Source organism: Hyaena hyaena, unplaced genomic scaffold, assembly GCF_003009895.1.
Source record: "Hyaena hyaena isolate Hyena2069 unplaced genomic scaffold, ASM300989v1 scaffold_40, whole genome shotgun sequence".
In the NCBI taxonomy this organism is placed as follows: Eukaryota; Metazoa; Chordata; class Mammalia; order Carnivora; family Hyaenidae; genus Hyaena; species Hyaena hyaena.
Genome location: NW_024080672.1, coordinates 4,467,768 through 4,493,793, shown reverse-complemented (window position 1 = coordinate 4,493,793; position 26,026 = coordinate 4,467,768). Strand labels below are relative to the sequence as shown.

Genomic DNA, 26,026 nt, shown 5'->3' with positions numbered 1-26,026 from the left:
TTAAAAAAAATTTTTTTATCCTGGTTTATTTCCCCATTAAATTTATCTATGGCTTCAAAGTTTAAGTGGCACTTGGATTCTGAATGTTTTCATGATTTATCAAGTTGCCATCTGGTTATAAAGAGAGAACATAAATGTTTCATTTCATATGTGGGACAGTTTATAAACATTTTAAAGTAATCAATAATTTATGTCACCCCTATTATATTTTCCCGCTATTAGATTTTTAAAAGTGGCTTTGGAATTAGCATGTTTTGAAATAATTGGACATGCAAGTAACGTGTACACCTAACCATGAATCGGTTATCTATCTGAACTTATCTATTCAGGTAACTGAGTAATGGCGGAACACTTAAACAAAGGCTTCTTTGCCTCTTACCCTCGTCATCCAAAGCTAAGTGATTATTCTCTTCTGCCCTTGTATTTGCACTTGTGCAGTTTAATGACTAGATATTAAAACTCATGCTTTATAAGCAAATTCCTTCACTTATGGACACTTACAAAGTACATAAAAAGTGCAGACTGCATTTCTTCTCTGCCATGCTTTTCCCCTCAACAATGTCACCCGTGAGGACGCAAAACATAATCCTTAATACATTCAGCGTTCTCTACGTTCGAGTCCGCGAAAGTGAGTTCTCCAACACAAACTCAGGAGAGAACGGTCAGCCACAAAATGGACTCTAAATTCAAAATGGCAAAGGCTACCGAAACAACTCCATAGAAACCCACTGAAACGGAAGTAAACTTCAGGTCACTTCTGAGCAAAGCTCATCTCAGGAATTTTGTGGTCAATAAAAAGGTACTTGGTTTGAATTTGGGTGCTGGGAGTCAGACGTCCTGTTTCGAAGTGCTAACGCAAAATGCTAACCCAGGAGCACGCAACCCCACCTCAGGTACCAGGGGGTTCACTCTCCTCAGGTGGGAGGCCTCGGAAGTTTACTGCTGACTGACCCCCATTTGGGGGTGGTCCGCCTCTGGCTCCTCCTCTTCCACATCTGCACTGTACTCTTCAAACGCATCATCATCTGCATCAGGAAGCCCCAGTAACTACAGGAGAGAGAAGAGAACCAGGCATGAGCACCAAGTGGCCCGCAGACAGGAACATAATCAAAGACATCTGATCCAAATTCAACAGCACTTAACAGGACTTAGCACAGCACCTACGGATTTCCCACTGGCATCAACTGTGCCTACAATTAATTTTAGAACCATATTGGATGGAAATGTCAAAGCTTTAATGGATTGGTGCCCAAAGGACTAAGTTTTCTTCGGGAGCCTGGACATTCTCTACTTCTAAATATCAAAACATGGCAGCACACGCCACCAATGTACAATAACAGAGTGTCTATACAGGCACTCACATCTGGGATGTCAGATGTCAGCAGAAGTACAATGAACAGTGCTGACTATTCCGTCAAGATGTCAAAAATCTATCCCGCTCTGTATTTTCTTCCCTAAAAACATGTGCTGCTAGTATTTATAACACATATAAAAACGTGAAAACCACTAAAAGCTTTAACAAAATGCTTAAATCATGGTGGACCTCGAAGATGGGATCTTATATACCCACTTAAAACAGTATTCTGGGTAACTTCATGATATAAAAAGACACTCATAAATGTAAAACAAGCACGATTAAAACTGCATTTTTGTTACGATACAGATTTTCTTAAAATTTATATACCAATGCATAGGAAAAAAGACTTTGATGACATACATCCAAATTTTAGAAGTGTTGTTTATAGGCAATGAGGTAATGGGTACATTTTTCCTTTTTCTCTCTTCGTACTTTCCAGATGCTCTATAATTATCATCAGGGAAATTCACAATAAATACACAGTAAACATTTTCTTAAAGCACTGACTCGTCTTTGGCTAGAAGCTCGAGTGCCATTTGCTGGGTCTGATCAATATGAACAATGGGAGGAAGCCATGGCTTTGGGTATTCCTGGGTCCCAACTGTGATCAGAGTACTTCTGTCCCACAGCTTCTCGATGAGACTACAGTCACTGCACATGACTGCCCTGATTTTCTCACGTGGTGGCCCTCTTGGTTGATCACTTTCAGGCAACTTCGCTGAATGGCCCTATGATCCAAACTAACTGCTTTAAGCCACTCTAATAAGTTGGACCATTCTGTTTACTTTGCATTCCCTCCCTGGTGCCCTGCAACCCACACTCCCCTCCCGCACCCCCCCCCCTTCTTCCCATCTTCTGCCCAAATGCTTAAACGAGTAAGGACAAGCAGAATCCCAATCAAAATAATGCCTTTACCCTGAAGTGCTCCCACTGCAACTCTTGCCGGACTCACGGAGCCCTATAAACACACTCAGGACACCATCGGCCAGGCACTTGGTCATATTATACACAGAGCCTGGTGAGGCAGGCATGATCAGCTGCAGACACACGCTTTCCCCTCAGAGCCCAGAGGGCTGGGGCTGTCTCAAAGAGCCACTGTTGGCTGGGAGGGGTGGGGCAGGAGGAGCTCATCCCCGCTGGCCTGGACAGTGCAGAGCAATCTTGTGTATGCTGGGGGGAAGCAAGAAGCCCCATTCTCCCACTGCTGTCTCCCTCTCACACCTCAGTGGAACAAGCAAAAGATAATGTTTGCTTCTACAGAGAGAGAAAAGATGGCTACCATGAACACAGATGAGTATTTTCAGGTTCAATTTTTATTTTTTTTTTTTATTTTTTATTTTTTTTAAATATTTTTTATTTATTTCTAGGAGAGAGAGAGAGAGAGACACCGTGAGCAAGGGAGGGTCAGAGAGAGAGGGAGTCACAGACTGAAACAGGCTCCAGGCTCTGAGCCGGCAGTCAGCACAGAGCCCGACGTGGGGCTCGAACCCACGAACTGCGAGATCATGACCTAAGTGAAAGTCGGACGCTTAACCGACTAAGCCACCCAGGCGCCCCAGGTTCAATTTTTATTTTAAGGGATGTTTGTGACACAGCAAGGTGAAAGCATCAAATGAGTGACGATATTTAAGTCACTGATGAAAGAGAAATACTGTTGCCCCTATGGAGAACCCCAGAATCACCTAAATGCCAACAGAAGATGCATTAATTCAACAATAACTGTGACTCCTCACTGCACCAAAGGGACACTCCTTTAAAAGAGGAAAGGCCAAGGAGTTCTCTCTCACTTAAAGAATCCAACTGGTAGTGTCTGCCTGGAGCCCTGGGTTGAGGATTCTAAGGGGCTCAGCAGGAAAGATGGTGGTCAATTAGCAATGGCGGCCATGGGTAAAGAGGGTGCGGTGGAGGTATGCATTTACACGTTTTCCATCTCATCCTAAAGACATGTGCCATCAACTATTCTTTCTCACAATACACGTAAGTAATTCACATGGACCCAAACCATAGGTACCCCTCAACACCCTTCTCCTCCTCAGCTTAGAGTGGTTGGTAGAAGAGGTTCCAGCAAGCCATGAAAACACTACCACAACTCTTCCCCTCTCTCCTCTTCCTAGCTTCCTATCTTACCTCTGAAGTGAATTCAAAGCCCATAGTTTTAGGTCTAGAGCATCAGCCACACGTGAGGCCCTTCCCTTTTGTGGGACATATGTGGGGGCTACATCTAGAGCTGCTCACCCCCTGCCCTGAGAGGAGCAAGGAAGAACAGAAGCGATTCTCAGTGGCCTTCCCAACTTTCCAGGCAACTTAGTGCAGCATCTGCAGATTCACGAGAGGCCGTGTGAAAAAGGCACTGAACCTGGCATCCAGAAGCTACGGCTCTCGTCAGAGACCTCTGTCAAACCAGAACCTTTGCTGAGCTTCGGTGTCCTTCTCTGTAAAGTGGGCACTGCGACACCGGCTCTATGTCCAGAGAAACTATGGAGATTAAATGAGAAAGTGACTGTGGCCATGGTCTGGAAATCATAGAGTCCTACGTGAGTTACTTAGTTAGGTTATATGATCTTGGCTTCTCGTTGTAAAGCACAGCAGTTCAGGGGTGCCTGAGTGGCTCAGTTGGTTAAGCATCTGACTTTTGATTTCGACTCAGGTCATAATTTCATGGTTTGTGAGTTGGAACCCTGTGTGGAGCTCTGTGCTGACAGTGCAGAGCCTGCTTGGGATTCTCTGTCCCCCTCTCTCTCTGCCCTCCCCTGCTCACACACATGCATGTGCTTTCTCGAAACAAATAAACAAACACAAACTTTGAAAAAAATAATAAAGCACAGCAGTTCAGTTATTCAAGGGGAGTTCCTGCTGCATCTGTAGACCTCCAAACCCTGTTCCGCCCTTCCCCCCTTGGCTGTGCTCACTTCTGGATCACCTCACTGGAAACCAGTACTATCGGAAGTGTAAACAGAAGGAAGAAATTCAATTCTGTTAGCATCCTCATTTGATTCTCAGGCTTACAGTCAGCCTTCCATTAAACCAACCAATGTGATCACACTTCATACCTAGTAATAATAGTTAATATTGGTTATGTTACTATCTGCTAGGCATGGAGTTAAGCCGCTTTACATATATTAATTCCATTGGTTCTCAGAATAGCCCTATAAGTTAGGTACTATTATTATCACCCTGTTACAGATAAGACGTAGAGAGGTTGAGAAATTTGCATGAAGTTACACAGTCAGTGTCAGAGCCAGAATTCAATCCCAGGCCATCAGACTGCAGACTACAACCTGACCACCAGGTACCCAGGAGGTTCCCTTCCAGCTGTCAACTCTGTTCCTATAGCTGGAGACTTCAATGCTTTCTACTGAGTAATATACCTTTTAAAAAATTCCATGTGCAACGTTAATGTCTACACTTATAAATATGTACAATTGGGAAACACACAGAGGAGAACAGAAAAAGCACCAGAACTATAATTTGCCTGGGACTGCAAAGAATGCAATACAGACATGTAAGAATCTAGCATTTCCACCTCTTCCATCCCTTCCCATCTACAGCAGATACGTCTGCATTTAACTTCTGGATCCAAATGTTTAACAGTCAGGAAGACACATCAGAGACAGGAATACAGAAAGACTGGTAAGAATCCTGGGGTCCTTGCTTTTGGCGTATCTGCTCATTCTTCTAAAGAAAAGGAGTCAGGCCAAGAAATCCTATCTGGTACGTTTAAATTACTTCTGATAGTTATAGTCATTACTTCGTTCAGTAGAATTTTTTCAACTGACTGGGAAAAAAATCTTTATGCTCACTCTGGACAGTGGTGTTGGTATTTCTAGGGTTTGCTATGTACAGAGCTTCATTTGGGCAACATATGATCTCACATAAAAACCTCAGGGGCCCAAGAGCACCTAGGTGGCTCAGTCGGTTAAGCATCTGACTTCGGCTCAGGTCATGAGCTCACAGTTTTTGAGTTCGAGCCCCACGTCAGGCTCTGTGCTGACAGCTGAGAGCCTGGAGCCTCCTTTGGATTCCATGTCTCCCTCTCTCTCTCTCTCTGCCCCTCCCCCACTCACTGTCCCTCTCAAAAAATAAACAAACAATTAAAAAAAAAAAACTTCTGGGGCCCACCCACCCATACAGGGTGGTACTTGAAAGGTAGAAATGCCAACCCTTAAGAATTAAAGTCCTTTATTTAATGTTTTTTATTTTATTTTTGAAAGAGAGACAGAGCATGAGTGGGGGAGGGGCAGAGAGGGAGGGAGACAGAGAATCCGAAGCAGGTTCCAGGCTCCACACTGTCAGCCCAGAGGTCCAAGTGGGGCTCGAACTTACACACGATGAGATCATGATCTAAGCTGAAGTCGGATGCTTAACCAACTGAGCCACCCAGGCGCCCGCATTGTTTGCATATTTTAAACTTCATACAAATGATATTATACTTTTCATATTCTGGAGCTTATTTTTTTCACTCAACATTATGTTTTTGAGATATATCTGCAATGACACACTGATTTACGGACATTTAGGGTATTTCCAGTTTTTAATTGTTAAAATAATTAAATAAAAATAAATAAAATAAAGATGCAAAAAAAAAAAAAAAAGGAATTAAAGTCCTTTAGACCCAAGAGAGAATCAATTATCTGTAGGACTAAGTCCAGGTCCATCCAGATGGCCAACCAACACATGAAACGATGCTCAGCATCCCTCCTCATCAGGGAAATACAAATCAAAACCACACTGAGATACCACCTCACGCCAGTCAGAGTGGCTAAAATAAGCAAATCAGAGAACTCTAGATGCTGGCGAGGATGTGGAGAAACAGGCACCCTCCTACACTGTTGGTGGGAATGTCAACTGGTGCAGCCCCTCTGGAAAACAGTGTGGAGGTTCCTCAGGAAAATAGCAATAGAACTCCCCTATGACCCAGCAATAGCACTGCTAGGAATTTACCCAAGGGATACAGAAATGCTGAGGCATAGAAGCACATGGACCCCAATGTTCATAGCAGCACTCTCAACAGTAGCTAAAACATGGAAAGAGCCTAAGTGTCCATCAACGGACGAATGGATCAAGAAGATGTGGTTTATCTATACCATGGAATACTCCATGGCAATGAGAAACAATGAAATCTGGCCATGTGTAGCAACATGGATGGACCTTGAGGGTGTTATGCTGAGCGAAATAAGTCAGGCAGAGAAGGACGAATATATGTTTGCACGTATAGGAGGATTAGGAGGAACTTAACTGAGGACCATAGGGGAGAAGAAGGGGGAAATGGTGGGGGAAAGGGAGAGAGGCAGACCATGAGAGACTCTTGAATGCTGACAAAAACTGAGGACTGATGGATGTGGGGGGGGAGGGGGGATGGGCATGGAGGAGGGCACTTGTGGGGATGAGCACTGGGTGTTATATGGAAACCAATTTGACAATAAACTATTTGTAAAAAAAAAAAAAAAAAAAAAAAAAAGGACTAAGTCCAGGTCTTTTAGAAAGTTGTGTAAACTAGTTGAGGACACATGTAGTTGACATTTAGCATCTGCTGTCTCCAAAGGTGGCCCTCACTTAGCACAGTGGCCTAGTGTGTCCTACGGAAGAAAGGGAGAAGACGTCTATGCCTTGGAGAGTATGGCCAATTAACTAGGCTGCTTTTAGTAAGTGTCTTGTGGCTTCAGAGGTCCCTGTAAGCTCCTTCCAGAGGACTCCTTGAAGCACTTTACCATGTACATGATTCACCCAGAGGTGTCCTTAAAATGTAGATTCTGACTCAGCTGGTCTCAGGTGGGACCTGGGATTCTACATTTCTAACGAGCTCCCGGGAGATAGGGATACGACTGGGCCAAAATGATACTCTGAGTATTAAGCATTACTTTAAAGCTTTGGGGAAGTTGTCACTATTTATCTTAATGATCAATGATGCTGGTAGTACCAGGCAACCTACAATGAGATCCTGCTCAGTCTGTCTTCTTGACACTAGGAGAAAAAAAAGGGGGGGGGGGGTAGGTGGCAAGGTGGATCTAAGACACAAATGGGCAAGACAGTAGGTACTTTCTTACTTCCAGGTATGTTCATTTTTCCTAAGAAGATACACGCATCTGAAAGATCATACCTGAGCAAAAACAAAAGCTATGATAAACTTAAATGATCAACATTCAATGTCTGTTATTAAACCCACAGGAGTGCATAGGCTTTTCTTACCAGACTTTGTGAGCCACTGGGGCGGCTACCCATAGGTAGACTCGTTCTCTTCTCCCAGACCTTCACCGGACTATAGGAGCAGAAGCAAGAATTGGACCTTTCCTGGGTCACAAAGGGTCTTCCTGAGGGGTGGCATCCCTGGCTTCTTAGCTCTTAGCGGCAAACTGAAAATATTAATCTTCCTTAGACCAGCAAGCTAGAACTAGGGGGATTTTCTGGCAGAAGAGTCTGCTTCTTGAACGAAAAACACAAGGAGTCAGAAGGGTAACCCCAGGGAGGGGACCGGGGTCAAAGGCAGCAAGAAAACGTGGGGACCCCCAGGCTCTAACTCCAGGTAGGGCTACTGAAGCAACATCAACTGAACAGCACCCAAAGTTGTCATAAGAACAGATGCCTCATGACCCTAATGTCAGCAGTGCTAGGAGAGCAGGAGGTGTATCGTATTTTATCCAGGATAAAATAAAATAAAATAAAATAAAGCTTTGAGAGAAACTGAAAGGGCAAAGATAAGGTTTGATTTTGCAGCTCAATTGGAAGCTCTCTCTTCTCTTGTGAACTGTTTTGCAACATGGGAAGCCTGTTGGCTGTCCCTAAATAAAAGCTACGAGACCGAGGAAAAAAAAATAAATGGCATGATCACCGTTATTTAGATCCATAACCGCAATTTTATCATCTAGCTCAATCATGTGATGACCAGCAACCTGCAACCGAGGGCCAGTTAAAGAAGAAACGTGTAAGGCTCCAACGATTCTCCAAGTCACACTTTTCGGGGCTATTGATGGGTATCTCTGAAGCCGTGACTGGCGGCACGACAGGGATGAACCCGCCTGCTCCCAGATGGCAAGGATGGCCTGCTGGGTGCTGTCATTTGCATACATGTACCATTTTGGATATGACGTTCAGCCAGGAAGGAAAAAAAAAAACTGGGTCCCAGCTAGGAGGCTCCTGGAGTAGAGCCAAACGCGTGCCCTCTGGGAGGGAAGCTGCCCGTTACATCCAGAGTCATGGATCTACCCAAAGACCCAGAAATTGAGACGGACCTCAGCCGTGTGGAGGGGTGTAGACAGTCCTCTGTGCTCTTAGTTTGATTCTGAAGCTCCCCAGGAATCCACAAGATAGCAAAACATATACAACACCCATTTTATAGATGGGGACACTGAGGACCAGTGACCTGTTGGAGGCCATGACAGCCTGGGAGCCAGACAGGCCAGGGCAGGGCTGAGCTGAGCCACCTTCCCCACCCAGGGGACATCTCTGAGACTCTGAGCCGAGAGGCCACAACGGCCCTTCTGGACTTCCTGCTTGGCCAACTCTCCTTCACTCTGAGCCTATCTGGATGCCGTCACACCTTCAGATCTCAACGTGTGAGGAAGCCACTGCCGGGCACTTCATTTCTCAGTGAGCCCACTCATTTCTAGTATTCCCAGCCCTTCTCACACACTGTAGACGATACAGGTTTTAAAAAAACATACAACATCGTTCCTGATTATGTTTTTTGTGACACCGTAGAAAATTCAGAAAATGTAGAAAAGAAGAAAATAAATTATCAGGCATAACCCTGTTACCCAGAGGCTCTTTGGTCACACGCCAGGGGACGGAAGCCTCCATTTGGCCTTCCCTGCAGCACCAGCACCTAACCAGTGAGCTGCATGGAATGGATACAGAAAGGAGGGCCATTCTTTTGCCAAAACTGATGCTGGTAAACTTTTGACTCTAACACCCCAGCAAGATACCTCTTAAAAAATCTCCTACCTTAGCAGGACGCTTCTGTTAAGTTTGTGTTAAAATCACTTAGCAACTGTTTTCTCTCTCCACCCCAAATCTAAGAGTCCCACAAAAGGTTTCACTGAGTCCTACTCACTTCTCAACAGTATTCTGCCTCAGGTCTTCATCCGGTCCATATCACTGCCAGCGTTTACTCAGTGCTTATCAGGTACAATGTGTCGTATTAAGTACCCAATGAGAAATGGCATCACTGAATCTTCATAGATACCTAAGGGAACTATCATCATTCACTTCCTAATTTTACAAATGAAGAAACAGAGAGGTCAAGTCACTTGGCTGATGTCACACAGCTGCCAAGTGCCAGAGCTGGGATCTGAATACAGGCAGCCTGCCCACAAAGCTTGGGTTTCTCACCATGTAGGAAACTGATCCACGTAACTGCGTATAGAGACCACAAACACTGTCCTGTAGGACTTGCTCACTAACATCGTCTCAGGAAATATTTCTCCAAAGAATAGAAAAGCAGTATAAACCCAGCAGGGAATGGAACTCCTCGGCTTGTTCTGTACAGTATCTGGGAGACTTTGTGGACCAAAATCAATGTTCTGCCTTTTAACATGGAGTTTCACTGTACGTTGCCCATCAGAAAGCCCGCTTCCTGAAGCCAAGAGCTAGCTAGGTACTGTGTCCCGCGCCTCAGTCTCCAAAGCAGTGCTTTGGCAAACAGCAAACAATCCATACATTCTGTTGAAAATGTCATAAAGAAATAAAAGCAAAAAGGGGAGGAATGAGATGGACAGAAAGAAAAACATTTTTTTTGCTTTTCAAATCTAACAACAGATTTTTTTCTTATTTTTCCTCTCATTTTTTTTAAAGTTTATTTATGCACTCTGAGAGAGACAGCACAAGTAGGGGAGGGGCAGAGAGACAGAGGGAGAACGAATCCCAAGCAGGCTCCACACTGTAAGCGCAAAGCCCGGTGTGGGGCTTGAACTCACAAACTGCAGGATCATGACCGGAGCCGAAGTCAGACACCTAACTGACTGAGCCAGCCAGGCACCCCTTCTTTCATTTTTTTAAAATTTAAATTTTAGTTAGTTAGCATACAGTGCAATATTACTTTCAGGCATAGAATTCAGCAATTCATCACATATAACACTCAGTGCTCATCACAAGTGCCCGCCTTAACACCCATCACCCATCTAGCCCAGATCCCACCCACCTCCCTCCATCAACCCATTTGTTCTCTATCATTAAGAGTCTCTTGTGGTTTAGGGGCACCTGGGTGGCTTGGTTAAGTGTCCGGTGGTCGGTTAAGTGTCCGACCTTGACTCAGGTCATGATCTTGTGGTTCGTGGGTTTAAGACCTACGTTGGACTCTGTGGGGACAGCTCAGAGCCTGGAGCCTGCTTCCGATTCTGTGTCTCCCTCTCTCTCTGCTCCTTCCCTCTTCGTGCTCTCTCTCTCTCTCAAAAATATTAAAATATTTTTTAAAAAGTCTCTTGTGGTTTGTTTCCCTCTTTTCTTCTTCCCCCCACTTCCCATTATGTTCATCTGTTTTACTTCTTCATTTCCACATGAGTGAAATCATAGGGTATTTGTCTTTCTCTGACTTATTTCACTTAGCATAAGACATTCTAGTTCCATCCATGTGGTTACAAATGGCAAGATTTCATTCTTGATGATGGCTGAGTAATATTCCTGTGTGTGTGTGTGTGTGTGTGTGTGTGTGTGTGTGTGTACACATACATATCACATCTTTTTATCCATCCATTAGTCGATAGACATTCGGGTTCTCTCCATAGTTTGGCTATCAGTAACAGGTTTCTTTGTGGAAGGGGTGGGGGAGACTTTCACTATGATACTGCTTGCTTCAGTGGGGGTGGGGGCAAACAAGAGAGGGGGTGGGGAAATAAAACATTTAAAAGAATAAATAAAAATAAAGGGACACCTGGGTGGCTCAATCAGTTAAGCATCCGACTTCGGCTCAGGTCATATCTCATGGTTCATGGGGTTAAGACCTGCGTCGGGCTCTGTGCTGACAGCTCAGAACCTGGAGCCTGTCTTCAGATTCTGTGTCTCCCTCTCTCTCTGACCTTCCCCTGCTCATGCTGTCTGTCTGTCTGTCTCTCTCTCTCTCAAAATTAAGTAAAACATTTAAAAAAAAAAAAAACAGAAGAGAGGGAACGGGGGAAAAGCACAGTCTACAACACTGTGAGGCAGAAAGATACTGGGTGTTAGTGGCACACTTAACCTTTTGGACAGGACTGCTGAGGAAGACTGATGACCCCACTTTGGACTGTCCCTTCAGGGGTGCACGGGCTTAGCAAAGCCAACGGGCTGTGCTCCGGTAAAGCTCCAAGGGGCATCGGAAGGCTGTCAACGTATCAGTGCTCACCTTTCTGGAGAGACTACACTGGCCAGGGGCCAGTGATCGGTCGGCTGGGGAGAAACAATGATTCAAAGCCACGGATGAGGCTGTTCTAAGGTGAAGGCGAAAAGACACACACCCCCCCGCCCCCCCCGCCGTGGTTTTCCAAACTAAGAACGAAAAGTAGCTGCATGGGTTGATCAGACGATCACCCATTTTCAGGGAAATGGTGTGCGGAAGTTCGCCTACTTGATAACCCTGTAGCACCTGGGTATGTGTTACTTCAACAAACCCTTTTGTCAGCAACAAGGCCTTTTCCGGTGTCTTACTTTAAAGGCAAAGGTCCCTTACATAAAGCCGACAGATAACCCGCAGCATGGGGAGAATCACACTCTTGAGTGGAGGAGGAGAGGGTGGAAGTTTCCCCGCTGACGGCTGGCAGCACCTTCCTTGGGGTCTGTGGTGCTCCAGACTCATCTGACCTGGGGCACGTCTGGGTGAGGGGAAGGCAAAGCCCCAAGTGCACTTCACCTTCACTAAACCCTGGGCTGTGGGGGGGGAGGCTCCCACCCACCTCCTCTCTCCGAGGAGTAAAAGGCCCGGCCAGAGGGCGCCCTACGGGTCCAGGCCTCCTCTCCTTGGGATCCCGTCCCTGCCTAAGATGTAATGCTCTGCTCTAGAAAGGAAGACCCAGCAGCGATGGCAGATCAAGTCCGCATGTCTGTGTGATCGGCAGCAGCTAACTCTGAAAGAAAATATTCAAACAATCCAGTTGTCCTCAGCTATGCATCTGGATGTTTCTGGGCTGCATTTTTCCTCCCCCGTTAACATGCGGCTGCCCGGTTTCGGAAATCCAGCCCTGTCTTCTTGGTAGAGAAAAGCGCAAAACAAATCCTGGCGGGAGCTCCCCTTCTCGAACGGTGAGGCCAATCCTGTGGGTATTCTGCCTGCCGTCAACGTGAACACGCACAGAAAGAAAACCGAGTGGGAGGCTAATGAATGGAACCCGTGTGAGGAAACCAGCCGCAAAGTGAGTATCATTTGCTAATAGATGGTTTTTTTTCTCGTTAAGACTTAGGAGGAGGGGTTCAATTTTTACAAAAATTTTGCCAACTTTGATATCTCTGCCTGGATGTCTACCAGGCATTTCAAATACTGATATGCCCCACACTGAGCTCCTGATAGCACGGCCCCCAGCCCTCCCTTCTGTGGCCTCCCCCATCTCAGCAGATGACAGCGCCATTCCCTTCCCTCTACGGGCAAGGAATGGTGGATCACCCCTGCCTTCTCTCTGTTCACACCCACTTCCGGTCTACCTGCAAGTGCCATCAGGTCTACTTGCAAGGTCACCTTGAGATCCGGGTCCTTCGTTCTGCCTTTCCTGTGATCACCCCGGTCCGACTCTTAACCTGTCACCACATGATAGCAGTGGCCTCTCCCTGGTCCCCTTGTTCCCACACGACCCTTGCAGCCTGTCCTCAGCCGGCCAGAGGGGCTTTTTCAAAATGCAAAGTCGGGTCCCGCTTGTGCTCAAACTCCTCCAGTGGCTCCCGAATGACACCGGCACAAAACCCAAATCCTTCTGTGACCTGCAAACCCGTGAAATTCTTCAGGCTCCTCTGGTGCTCCTCCCCACCCTCCTTTTCTGTGCACCACACCAGCCTCTCCTTGCCTCTCCCCCCACCCCCCCACTGAACACTGATATTCTCCCCATCTGCCACGGCCTCCGGACCTCCGTGCTTGCTGCTCTCTCTACCCCGGAAGCTTGCCTTTAGATTGCCTCCTATTCACAATTCAAGTTTTACTCAAACGTGAATGTCTTTGCAAAGCCTCCCTTGTTCCCCTTCTTAAAAAAGAAAAATCCTAGTACCTCTGACACTTCTCACCTTTCTCTAACTTACCTACTCTTTCTCCTTGGCACTTATCACTAATACGTGACGTGTTGGACTTACTTATCTTGTGCCCCCCACCGCTGCAAGAATATAAGGATAAGATCTACATCTGTTTGAATCGAGCGTTAGGAACAGAGTAGTCAGGGACTCAGTAAATATATACTGCACGAATGAGTGCTAGATCAGTACTTTTCAATCATGAGTCTCTTCTGAATGAGCCAAACAGGCTTAGAAAATTAAGAGACAAAAAATGAATTGCCAGGGCAAGTGGTACAAATCAAACACAGTGACAAAAGCCACTGGAAATTCCACTTCTTATAACAGTGGACAGAGTGATTGGGGCCAACTCTTCGTCAGAGAAGAAAGCTGGAATAAATATGAAAAACGCCTTCTTAAGTACTTGAAGAATTAGAACCTAGAGAGAAACGTATAGGCTGCTTTTGTCCTGAGAGCATCTGTTGACCTACAGGAAACAGCTAGAAACTTTACTGCGTTCCTGACCCCCTATAACAGCGAGGGGAGCCGAAGTCGAAGCCAGGGCCTTCTAAAGGAACAGGCTCTGATGAACACCCACTTTAAGCCGAGAGACCCCAAAGACCTGTTATGGTTCCCACGTCTATGTCCCTGCAATGTTCAGATGTTGAAATCCTAACCCTTGAGGTGACAGATGAGGAGGTGGGGGACTTTGGGAGGTGATGAGGTCGTGAATGTGGAGCCCTCATGCATGGGATTAGTGCCCTTACAAACAGACCCTAGAGAGATCTCCCCTCCTTCCATCATGTGAGGTTACAGCAAAAAGACAGCTGTCTGTCTAGGAAGTGGGCCCTTATGAGACACCAAATCTGCTGGCACCTTGATCTTGGACTTCCTGGCCTCCACGCCCATGAGAAACAAATGTCTGTTGTCTATAACCCACCCAGGCTCTGGTATTTTGTCTGCATGGGCTAGCCCTCGAGACAAGGGTGAACCAGAAGCAACCAGGTGTGTGGGCTGACCTTTCATCACCTGGAGAGCTCCACGAACTACAGATCTTAAATTGCTGGAAGGTGGTCTCACACTGATAAGAGCCCCAAGCCCTGGGAGAAACGGATTAAAATCCTCTCTGGAGGAAGGTGCCATCACCTCAGGCCTCAATGTATTTCTCTTTTTTTTTAAATAGTTTTTTAACATCCATTTATTGCTGAGAGAGAAGACAGAGCATGAGCAGGGGAGGGACAGAGAGAGAGGGAGACACAGAATCTGAAGCAGGCTCCAGGCTCTGAGCTGTCAGCACAGAGCCAAACGTGGAGTAAGAACCCACGAATCTGAGATCATGACCTGAACCCAAGTCGGACACTAAACCATCCGAGCCACCCAGGCACTCCAGCTTCAATGTATTCCTATACACAAGTTTTCAAATACAATAACCAGCACACAAGATACTCCAACATACTAGGAAACAAGATACCAAGAGTGAGAACCAATCGCCAAAAGCCAGCAAAACAGACACAAGCCTTGAGATGTTGGAATGTCAGACGTGGTCTATTATGCAGCCATGCGATCAGGCCTACTACGGTCAGGGAACTGAAAGGCAAGCTTGAAAACTGCAGCATGGGGGCGCCTGGGTGGCTCAGTCGGTTAAGCGTCTGATTTCGGCTCAGGTAAGATCTTACGGTTCGTGGGTTCAAGCCCCACATCGGGCTCTGTGCTGACAGCTCAGAGTCTGGAGCCTGTTTCGGATTCTGTGTCTCCCTCTCTCTCTGCCCCTTCCCCACTCATGCTCTATCTCTCTCTGTCTCAAAAATAAATAAACTATAAAAAAATTAAAAAAGAAAGAAGAAAAGAAAACTGCAGCAGAGAAATAGATACTATTTAAAAGAACTGGCCAAAAAAGAAATCTAGAGCACATATCATGGAAAGTGTAGCGTATTCACAGTGGGCCAGCATGCCGAACTCAAGAGGATGCATCATGACACCAGTAACCTGACTTTATCTTCCAATAAAGTTAAAGGGAGATGCCTAATCTTCAAAACAGGGGTGAAAATCCATTTTACATGTTTTCAGCAAGAACAAAACCAAACTGTCAGCTAGCCGCAGAGAGACTGATTCCTGAATCCTACGTTGGGGCTTGGGGGAGGAAAGCAAACTCTCCACGAGAGTGTATCAACCAAGAAAAGACCAGAGCCAGGATCCAATGTCATCCTTCTCCATCCCCACAGGCAGGGAGGCACATCCTGGATACAGCCGCCTGGCAGCCCCCCAAGTCTAGACCTCGGCACGGAAGAGAACCCCCACGGCGCTTGGTGTCAGTACGATGGACCCAAGCCCACTGGGCAAGAACAGGAATGCGCCCAAGTCTCATAAAGGCTCTGTGTGCCTCCCACCCCATCAGAGACTCTTAACTCAAGTGATGCTAGAAATAACCATCATTCCTGCAACCAGCAGCTGTGTCACATCCCGTCCCCCCTCCCTCTCCGCCCTCACCCTCCCTCCCCGAGCTGCTATCTTTAAGCCACAAAGCAGACAAGAGAAAAACAATTAGTCATCCCAGGTTTTGCCCGCTTTCCCCACCAGCCATGTTATAACCAAGCACAATCGCTGTAGAAAACAAGACGGCTCTGGGAGCCAGGCAGGCACCTACAGGTCTGAAAGACTTGAAGACTTTCTCCAAGACTTCGGGGAGCGTCTTCTTGCCGCAGGAGGAGATGTAGTCCTGCGCTAGCTGCAAGAAAGGCAGGCAGTCTTCGCTCTCGCTCCACACGTGCTGCGCGCCCGCAGGCGAGGGAAAGGAGAGAACAAAGACACGCGGTCATTATTACACTCAGTGTGAAACACAGAAAGCCCCACGATTTTTTTTTTTTTCAGTCCATAAATCAGAAGGCCTCTGTTCCAGGGTAAAATTTCCACTTTCGTTCTTGATTAGCTTGCATTGAAGGGGACGAGAATATGCTTATCCTATAGGACACCCCCATGCTTTCGGTCCATAATCTCACCTGCTCGATTCACCATCAGATCTGCTGGGAGACCCAGCAAAAAAACAGTGGAATCGATATCCGCCCCACCCCCAACCCTGCCCCACCCAACGATTTCCACAGCCCTTTTTTTTTTTTAATTTTTTTTATTTATTTCTAGGAGAGAGAGAGAGAGACAGCGTGAGCAGGGGACTGTCAGAGAGAGAGGGAGACACAGACTCTGAAACAGGCTCCAGGCTCTGAGCTGGCAGTCAGCACAGAGCCCGACGCGGGGCTCGAACCCACGAACTGCGAGATCATGACCTAAGCGAAAGTCGGATGCTTAACCGACTAAGCCACCCAGGCGCCCCTCCACAGCCCTTTGAGGACAGGTTAAGGAGGGCTTGAAAGCAGCAGGGAGGAGAAGCCAAGGGCCTGCGTGAGCCTTCACTTTGCCTTCAGCTGTGGCTGAAGGATTAATTAAGCACAGTCTGTAACTGCTAACCTGCAATGAAACATTCTTTCCCCAGAGTAGCCTGTGAGTGGGGGTGATGGTAAATTTACTTCAAAATGAAATGAATTTAAAATCAGCAACAACAAAACAGAATGAAACCGAATGAATTTAGAAGGACACACGGAAAAGCCATTGCTCCATCCCTGGGAAGCAAAGCTTTCGGAAAGCTCACCTTCTTAGAATGCTTTAAGGGGGCATTGCTTCGCAACGTCAACGTCCTCCAAGAACCCGGTTTTAGGTTTTATTTTTTCTTAAGGCTAGACAAGGTGTTTGGGTTCTGCTTGTGTGTCTGTCTTCCCATGTGAGGACATATGTTTGAGCGCCTCTTTAGGACTAAGTAAGTCTCAAGGATCTAGTCTCAAGACTAGATAACGTTCAAGGATCCAGGATAAGCCCGAGAAACAGGCTTGAGAGATCTGGGGGCAGAAGCCCCCTGCTCTGCCCATCTGACCTAGGGAGAAGCACTGGGCTACTAAGGTAACCTCAGGGTGTCTGACCTAGAGTCATTGTTTAGAGGGGCCCGATCAATGACAGTGCAGAGGCACGGGAGAGAGGAAGACATCTGGAAATTGAAGCAAGAGCAGAAACGAGGCAACAGGAGACAAGATCTGTTTGGAGAGATGGCCCACGTCCAGCACACATCGTCTCCCTTCCGTTAATACAATGAGTAGGGCATCACCCCAGAGAGTTACAGGTCAATCACTCAAGAAACATATTTCACCTCCTTCCTTCTCACTGCAGCATTTCTAAGAACTGGATCTACAGACTTAAATGCTCAGATCCAAGAGACCAGCTAGACGCGAATGTGCTCTTTCTACCCCAGTTACCCGTGTCTCATAGATGTAAAAGGTCCAGTTCTGACACACGCTGCTCTAATTCCAGCAGGCTTCGAGAGTGGCTTCTGGCTCAACCGAACAAAGACAACTTCTAGATTCTCTAACTTTAGAGCACAGCTCAAACACGGTTCCCTATGAATTAGAGACCCTTAACAGTTGCTGAGCAGCTGAAATGCCATTTACGTAATGGTCTCTTACATTGTATGAAAGTATGAATACAAAGTGCTTTCATATCCATTATCACACTTGATTCTTAATCAGTAGGGATTCAGCAAGAACGATAAAGTCCTGTATTAAAGAACAGTAATGTAAGTTCTGTTCAGCACCCATTTTCATATGCAGATGTTGAAAAGTTCCAGCATATTTAAAATTCTTATCCAAGTTAAGGATGGGATTAACATCTAGCACCACACCAGAGAAAACTTTACCCCTGCCTTCCCTAGACTGGTGAAAATTAGGAAAGAAAAAAAAGCGTATGAGGTTTATTAAGTGCAGCACAGTGCCTGGCTAGCATGCAGTGCACGTTCAATAAATGGCGGCTGTAAGTGTTCTTTCCCCGTCTGTGTCTGCAGAACGGGGAGGAAGGGGCAGGGCTGAGCTTCCCATGTGCCACAAGCCAAAGGGCCCGCACTGAGCAAATGAGACACCCAATGGGACCTCACTGAGCACATACCCAGGGCAACCTGGGCCACTGTGAATGGAGAAGTAGGTGTATCTGTGAAAACCTTGTACACCTGTTTTCTAAGTATATTTGGACTTTAAATTACAAAGTAAACTAAGGAAAGCGCGATCACTCAAGCAACAGAATCGCACCGTATCCACTACTGCCTGGAAAATCAGACAGATTCTTTAAGTGTTTCTAGGGCATTTCTTGGTTTTTTTTGTATAATGTTTATTTTTGAGAGAGAGAGAGAGAGAGAGCGTGTGCTTACAAGTGGGAGCAGGACAGAGAGAGAGGGAGGACAGAAGATCCGAAGGTGTCGGTGCTGTCAGCACAGAGCCCCGCATGGGGCTTGAACTCATAAACCATGAGATCATGGCCTGAGCTGAAGTCGGATGCTTAACCGACTGAGCCACGCGGGTGTCCCTAAGTGTTTCTAGGGCATTTCTAACCTATAGACTCAGGTGTACATGGCTGCTCAGAGGACATCACTTATTAAATGCTAATTGGTTCATACCCATAGTATCTCACAACAAAAAATATTCAGTTTTATTTATTGCGACCGTTTCCTTCCAAAATTAACCAAGGCAGTTACTGAAGATCCATAAGAAATAAGGCAAGATGAACTAAAACATGAGTCCGTAGTTGGGAAAAGAAGGATAAAGGGGAAACAATGGAAGGAAAAGTATATAAAACCAAGTGAGATTAGGACACAGGGCCAGGTCAACCAGCCTGGCCACCTGCTGTGGGACACAGTTCCCTCTGTAGCTTATATAGGTCCAGGCAATCAGTGTCCCACGGCAGTGTCGCCAGATACAACACATGTGCCCTTCAGAGCTAACAGGCAACAGGCAGAGGGTATGATGGTCGTCTCTGAGGAAAAACAGAGGGCGCCATTCTGAAACCAGGAGAGGGCAGAGAGACTGTCTGGTGGCCTGAAAAGAGATCCTGGGGTCTAGTCTTAAACAAAGACAAGTGGGTGATTAAAGACCCAAAATCCTGCACCCATGGTGTGACCACAATTGACTTTGCCTTGGACGTTCCACCAAACAGCCACTCTGACCATGAAAAAAAACTACAGCAGGGGTCAGAGAACGTGTGGCTTTGAACAATGTAACTCCTGGTAAATATAAACCTAGATACAGAATGTACTCACTTTCTGGAGCCAGGGGGCCTGTTAGAATAGGAAGGATGCCAAAAGAGAGGGCAGTGGTGGTTGTGTGGCTTCTGCAAGTATCACAACACCCCCCCAGCCCCATCCCACTCCCCAGACTTTTTAAAACACAACTGGGGGGGGTGCGCGCACAAGAATCTGCAGTTCCAGTAAGTTCCCAGGTGAAGCTCAGACTGCTGGTTCTGGGAACACACTTTGAGAACCAGAACTTTGACTCATCTGGGGATGGAGGGGCGAAGTTGAAAATCCCTGGTGAGAACCGTGATTTTAAAACAAGCCATCCGTGGCCCTTCTTTCTGTCAGTAAGTTGGACCAGACGTTATCATCATAGGTTGTCTAGCTTAAGACAGTAAAACCAGGCCATCTGCACACAGGGAAACGAGCACCTGTCTGTGTTCTATAGTACAGGTGAGAAGATGCAGCTCATCCAAAAATGGTATCTGATCGCTACGGGAATTCAACCCGACAGGTATCTTTCTGAGCACAGTCTGTGCGTCTATTGTTCTAACAGCTGGGGAGATGGCATGTGGCTTCCTGGGGCTGCGGCACGGTGGGGGGCCCCAGGGGGCCAAAGAACACACCTGTTTCTTCTCCCTGGACTCAGTTATCTGAGTCAAAGGGCCCCGCACTCCCTGTAGCACTGCCGTGTGGGGTTTCCACCATCCTCAGGACCCGGGAGTCCACTCTGAGTTGGGACAGCTTGACCCCAAACTCCATGCTGTCCATCAAAGGATCGGTCGAAGACAAGAGGTACAAGCTGTCTCGTGCACCCAACAGGTTTCCGCCCAGGGTAAGGAGAGCGTGTGGCCAGACCTATGACCCGCTCCAAGTGCCAGCCACGGAGATGTTTTCCCGGTGAGGGAACCAAGGCTCAGAAAGGTTAAGCAGCTCGTCTGTGGTCGCATGGGGAGCGAGGACAAAGCCAAGGCATCAACCGCGGTGTGCACGCCTTCAACTTGAACCTCAGCTCCCTCCTTCGCAAGTCACAGAAAATACTCCTCCTCACAGGGTCATCGTAAAGATGATAGATCACCTGTGGACTGCCTCTCATTTGGCAGGAGTCCACAGGGCTTATTCCCATCCGTTTACACTCGTATGAGTGTGACTTTACCCTCCTCGGGATTACCGCTTCATGAATATACTAAGGACATACATTTTCCCCTGAAAAAAAATCCCTCTATCTGAATAACGCAAAGCTACTGTGGAAGGCTTTACAGTTACCACTCTTCCTCACTGGATCCTCCCAATAATAATGTAATACATCGTATGATCCCATTTGACATAGGAGAAAACTGAGGGCAGATTAAAGTAGACAAGAAAGTGCTTTGCTCCCCACATATGAAATGATGCAATCTCATCTAGAAAAGTTACATTTTTTTCTCCAAAGTGAGAAGGTTGGTCTCCAAAGTTAAGAAGAGGGACATGCTCAGGACGAAAATCAGGGAGAATATATATAAATATAAGCACAGACGTACATATAAAATTAAATCACATGGTCCTTCCCTAAATAAAGCTTTTCTTCCTGAGTAGAATGATGACCCCTGTCTTTGTTTTTATACCGAGGAGAGATTAAACTCCACAGAATTTTGAACCCAAACATGGTTTTGATGGGCTGGCGGAAAAAACCCGGACAATAAGGCAAGTCACCCCTTCTTCGGGCACTGGGGAGGGGCAGGGCTGTACTCCTTGTTTAGATTTCCTTCCCCTGGACAAGGAGGAAGAGACACCAGTGTGCCCAGCCCAGGAGAGCGTGCACACGTGTCCCTTTGTCCGGCTGCTTCGTGAGCGGATGCCGACACCCCACTCCTCGAGCCTGACGCAGGTCCCTCTTCATTGGCAGACGGGCGCACACCACCTGTCTGTGAGCTCTCGGCTCCCTCCCTGTCACACCTGTAGAACCAGGCAGGGTTGGCTCTGTCCCTGAACGCCTGACACAGAGGGCAAAGGCGGCGACATTTTATCCCAGGATCTGACCTTGTGCGCTGTCCACAGAGAGAAGCCTGAATCAGGGCAGCCGTTTGGAAAGGGACAGCGTGAACTGGATGGCTGTGAGCGGAGAAGAGGAAACAGTGCACAAGGGAACCCAGAGCTGCCAAAGTGGAGGGAAAACAAAAGGAAGTCCTTGTTCCCAAGGCCTCTGGAGACCTGGCTTGATCCCGCCTGTGGGACATGCTGCATGGTGCAAACTACAGGCCTCTAGACTTGAGCTTAAGTCCTGGCTGTCGCTTCTTAGTGGTATAGTCCTGGACAGATCCCTTAAACTGAGCCTCAGTTTCCTAACCTATAAAATGGGGATAACACCTAATGCATAGACTTTTTGTGAGGCCCAATAAGAAGCTGCCCTTGAACCCCAGCTGTCACCCCTGGGATGCTGTTTTCAGTACAGGGCTGTGGATTCAAGCTGCTATACCATTTATTAGTTATTATGAAATGGAAAAGTTAGTATACCTTGCTAGCTATCAGTTTCTTCATCTGTAAGATGGAGAAAATTAGGCAGAGAACCTTGTGAAATTGCCAAGACTAAATAAGTACAGATATACAAAGTACTTAGAACAGTGTCTGATATATAGTAAGTTACACCTAAGTGGTAGTTATTGTTCTTTGAAGCCCTCATTCTTCAAGTTTCACATCTGTCAATATCATTCATTCACTCATTCCTACACACATGGACTGAGCACCTACCACGTGTCTGACACTACTCCAAATTCTGGGATATAGTGATACATAAAGGAGAAAAAGCCACTGCTCTTCTCAAGCTTATTTTCTCCCTCCTCGTGGGGGAGGCAGAAAATAAACAAGAGGGTATCGAGTACTAATGAATGCTATGATTTGAATAAAAGAGAGTGAGGTGAAAGAACATGTGGTCAGGGCGTCTTCTCTCAGGCCTGAATGGCACGAAGGAGCTACCCATGTAAAGATGGGAGGGAAGAATGTTCTAGCCAGAGGGGACAGCAGATGCAAAGGCCCTGAGGCAGAAAGGAGCTTGGCATGTCTGAGGACCAGAAAGGCTACTGTGGCAGGAACACAGTAATCAAGGAGGAAGAATGGTCCAACATGAGGTCAGAGAGGTGGCAGGAGACACACTTGTAGGGACTCAAAGCCAGGGCAAGGGCTCCAGTTTTATTCTGAAAGTTATAGGAAGTCAGTGTAGGTGAGGTGGGGAGTCATAGATCATGACGTGGATTATATGTGAAATCCAGAATGATTGCTGTGTGGAGACTGCCAGAGAGACACTAAGATCACCACCGCTATTTTAGGCACCGATCTAAACAAGCCTACTGGGAAGGTACTAATGTTATCATCCCTCCTTTCCGGACGTGGAAGTCATGGCATAGAGGGATTAAATAACTTTCCCCAATGCACACAGTTAGACCGGGGTGCGGGGGATTCACTGGGGTGCAAACCCCAAGCAGCCTGACCCCAGACCTTTGCACTCCCGCCCACTATGCTACACTGCTTCTTAGAAGGGTAGAAGGGCCCCGGGAAAGGGAGGGCAGACATCCTATTCCAGGATGCTTGGTGCAAAGTAAGCCCTCAATGAATGTTTGATGAATGAATGAATGAATGAATGCTGTGAAAACACTTGTAAAACTGACAAAGGCTACGTAAATATTCTTAATGCTAATAATCCTTTGGATTAGAGGAGTTCCATTCATCTCAAATTTCTTCTAATGCTTAACAGATTTTCCTGGGAAAAGGAAAAGGACAGAGGCAGGGCATTTAATTCATGCCTGGTCCCTTTAACTAGGGGCAAACAGCAGCTTGACAAACCTGGTCTGGGGTAGATCTGAGGAGAGATCTGGGCTAAGAAAACTGGTGGTGGGCATCCTGTCCATTATGGCCTCCAGAAACTTTATGAATGTTCCAGTCTTGAGGTGCCTGGGTGGCTCAGTCCAGTAAGCATCCAACTCTTTTCTGCTCAGGTCATGATCTCACAGTCATGAGATTGAGCCCAGAGTCAGGCTCTGTGCTGGGCATGGAGCGGGTTTGAGATCCTCTCTCTCCTTCCTCCTCTGTCCCTCCCCCACTTGCACACCACAGGTTTTCTCTCCCCCGCCACCCCCCAAAAAAGAAAGAAAAGAATGTTCCAGTCTACCAAGACATTACTTTTTCCTCCTATCTTTATCTATTCCGTTCAATTATTAACAAATGAAGATGTTCAAGCATTTTACTCATACAGGTGGGAAAACGTTTAAAATATATTATGAGTGGCCTTGAGAAAGTTGTCACATGCATACTGTTTTTGCTATGATGGATCTCTCTGGAGTAATTTCTTTGGGTAGGTCTACTGCAGAGGCTGTGTGGAACTCTCACGCATAAAATCCAGAACCTTGAGTGATTCTTGTTCTGTCTCCCACAGTAAGGTAGAGGAAAGACCACTGGCAGACCAGGCTCAGAAGGAACACCTGATCAAACCCTAACGTGGCAGCTGCCTGGACACTAGTGCTCTTCCCAGTATATCCATGGGGCTTTCTTACACGTTTTCAACAGAGTAAATCCCTTTGGAATGATCTCCCATTTTTCTCAATAACAAGTAACACTTGTTTTAAACTACAGTTAAGTGTTCTTACATATATTTATAGCTTACCTGCTCTTCACAAGTAACTATGATGGAGGTGTTCTGATTAACCTCATTTTACAGGTGAGAAAATTGAGGCTTTTCAAAAAGAGACAAGCTCTAAACTCTGGGGAAACCCCCATCTTAGGAGGCCATTGTGTGTTTTACCTATCAGATGATCACCAGGGTGCTGGTATCATGCCCATTTTCTTGATGTGTACACTGAGCCGGGGAGACGGCATCTGACTAGTCACACAGGCAGAGGACTCAAATCTGGCTGTCACCCAAGGCCATCTCTCTTGTAGTGCCACTTTTGGGGCCCAGGTGGGTTCTTCTCATCCTCAGGGGTTGGGCGCCGGTGGTGAGAGGCGCATGCCTTACTATCGGGTCATACTCAAGGCTTCACCTCTCTGGGGGCCAAGGAAGGCGATCTCGCCGTCTCTCTAACTCCTTCGCGAACTTTCCGTGGGGGGGCGGGGGGAACGCGTGGCCGCCCGGACCCCGGCCCGGCTTTGTCTCACCCCACCTGAGGAGCCGGCGCCAGGCCGCGCCTCGGCGCCGCCCCACCTCGGTCCGCAGGGGCGGCAGCAGCGCCAGCTCTAAGCTCCAGCCCGCGACCACACGGTAACCCGAGCCCACGGCCGCCTCCATCTTACATTTGGGGACCATTATTTTTTCCCCGTCCTTACAAACACTTAAAGGAGCGCCATCCTCGCCAGTTCTCAGCGCCTGCCACCCCAACCCCCTCCCGCCGCATCCCCTTCCTAAACTGCCAGCTCCAAGATCCCAAGTGGGCGCAGGATACAAAGTCGAAGATTTCGACACCGCAGTTCCAGGTCCCGGTCCCTCCTAGCCCGGGACCGGAGTGGGGTGGGGGAGGGGGGGTACCCCCTCGTCTGGAAAAACCGGGGGCCTTCTCCAGGGCCGCAGCCGCTGCCTCCGCCGTACGGAGCCAGCTCGGGCCCCGCACACCTCGCTGGCAGCTCATAGAGGAGAAATGGACGCACAAGAGAGGGGGATAGGCGTGCCCGCGAGTGTGTGAGTGTGTGTGTGTGTGTGTGTGCGCGCGCGTGCGCGCGTGTGCATTTTTAAGATCCGAGGTGTAATTCCGCAAAGAAGGTCCAGGAGATGGGGCATGGCTAGTAAGGACAGAGGCTTTGTGTCCAAACCCGCGGCGCAGGGGATAACACGGGGGCGGGGGAATCTCCCGGGCGGGGACGACTCGAAGAGTTGTGTCTGCGCTTCGGGAGGGGGACGGGATTCCTCACCCCGACGGGACGCCCGGGTGCAGGAAGCTCGGGACTCGCGGCCCTGCGGGACGGCCCCTGCTCCCCGGGCCGGCGAGCGGTGGGGACCCTCGGCAGAAGCTCCCAGCCGAGCACAGCGCGCGGGCCGCAGGGTCGCGTCCCCGAAACAGCCCGCCCCAGCCCGGCTTCCTGGTCCTCCCCGACCCCCGCCCTCGCGGCGCTGACACCGCGGAGCCAGGCGGGTTACGCCCCCACCCGGCGCCCACAGCCTCCTGGCCGTGCAGGAGCTCGGGCGCGGGGAGGCGGCCGCGCGTCCACTCCCGCGCGCTGCAGCCGTCCCTCCCCGCCCCCCCCCCGCCCCGGCACTCACGAAATTGTCCCCGCAGCCGTTGTCCGGACACAGCACGTAGAAGGAGACGCCGGGGTCGGCGTAGAAATCCATCCTGCGCTCGGTCTCCTCGGTGGCGATGAGCTCGAAGGGCGTGTTGGAGCACCATTTCTCCGCAACGTCAGCCAGCTGCTGGAAATCCATCCTGGCCCGCCGCGCCCGCCGCTCGCTCAGCCTCCTCGCGCGC

General features: G+C 47.9%; 1 protein-coding gene across 1 annotated transcript; it reads right to left on the bottom strand.

The window, feature by feature from the left end:
* MTURN (maturin, neural progenitor differentiation regulator homolog) lies at nt 1-26,026 on the bottom strand. Its single transcript, XM_039229904.1, has 3 exons — nt 25,822-26,026; nt 16,152-16,274; nt 1-1,047 (listed from the first exon to the last, which is right to left on the bottom strand). Exons 1-3 carry the CDS (start codon nt 25,981-25,983, stop codon nt 937-939), a joined length of 396 nt encoding a protein of 131 aa, XP_039085835.1. The 5' UTR covers nt 25,984-26,026; the 3' UTR covers nt 1-936.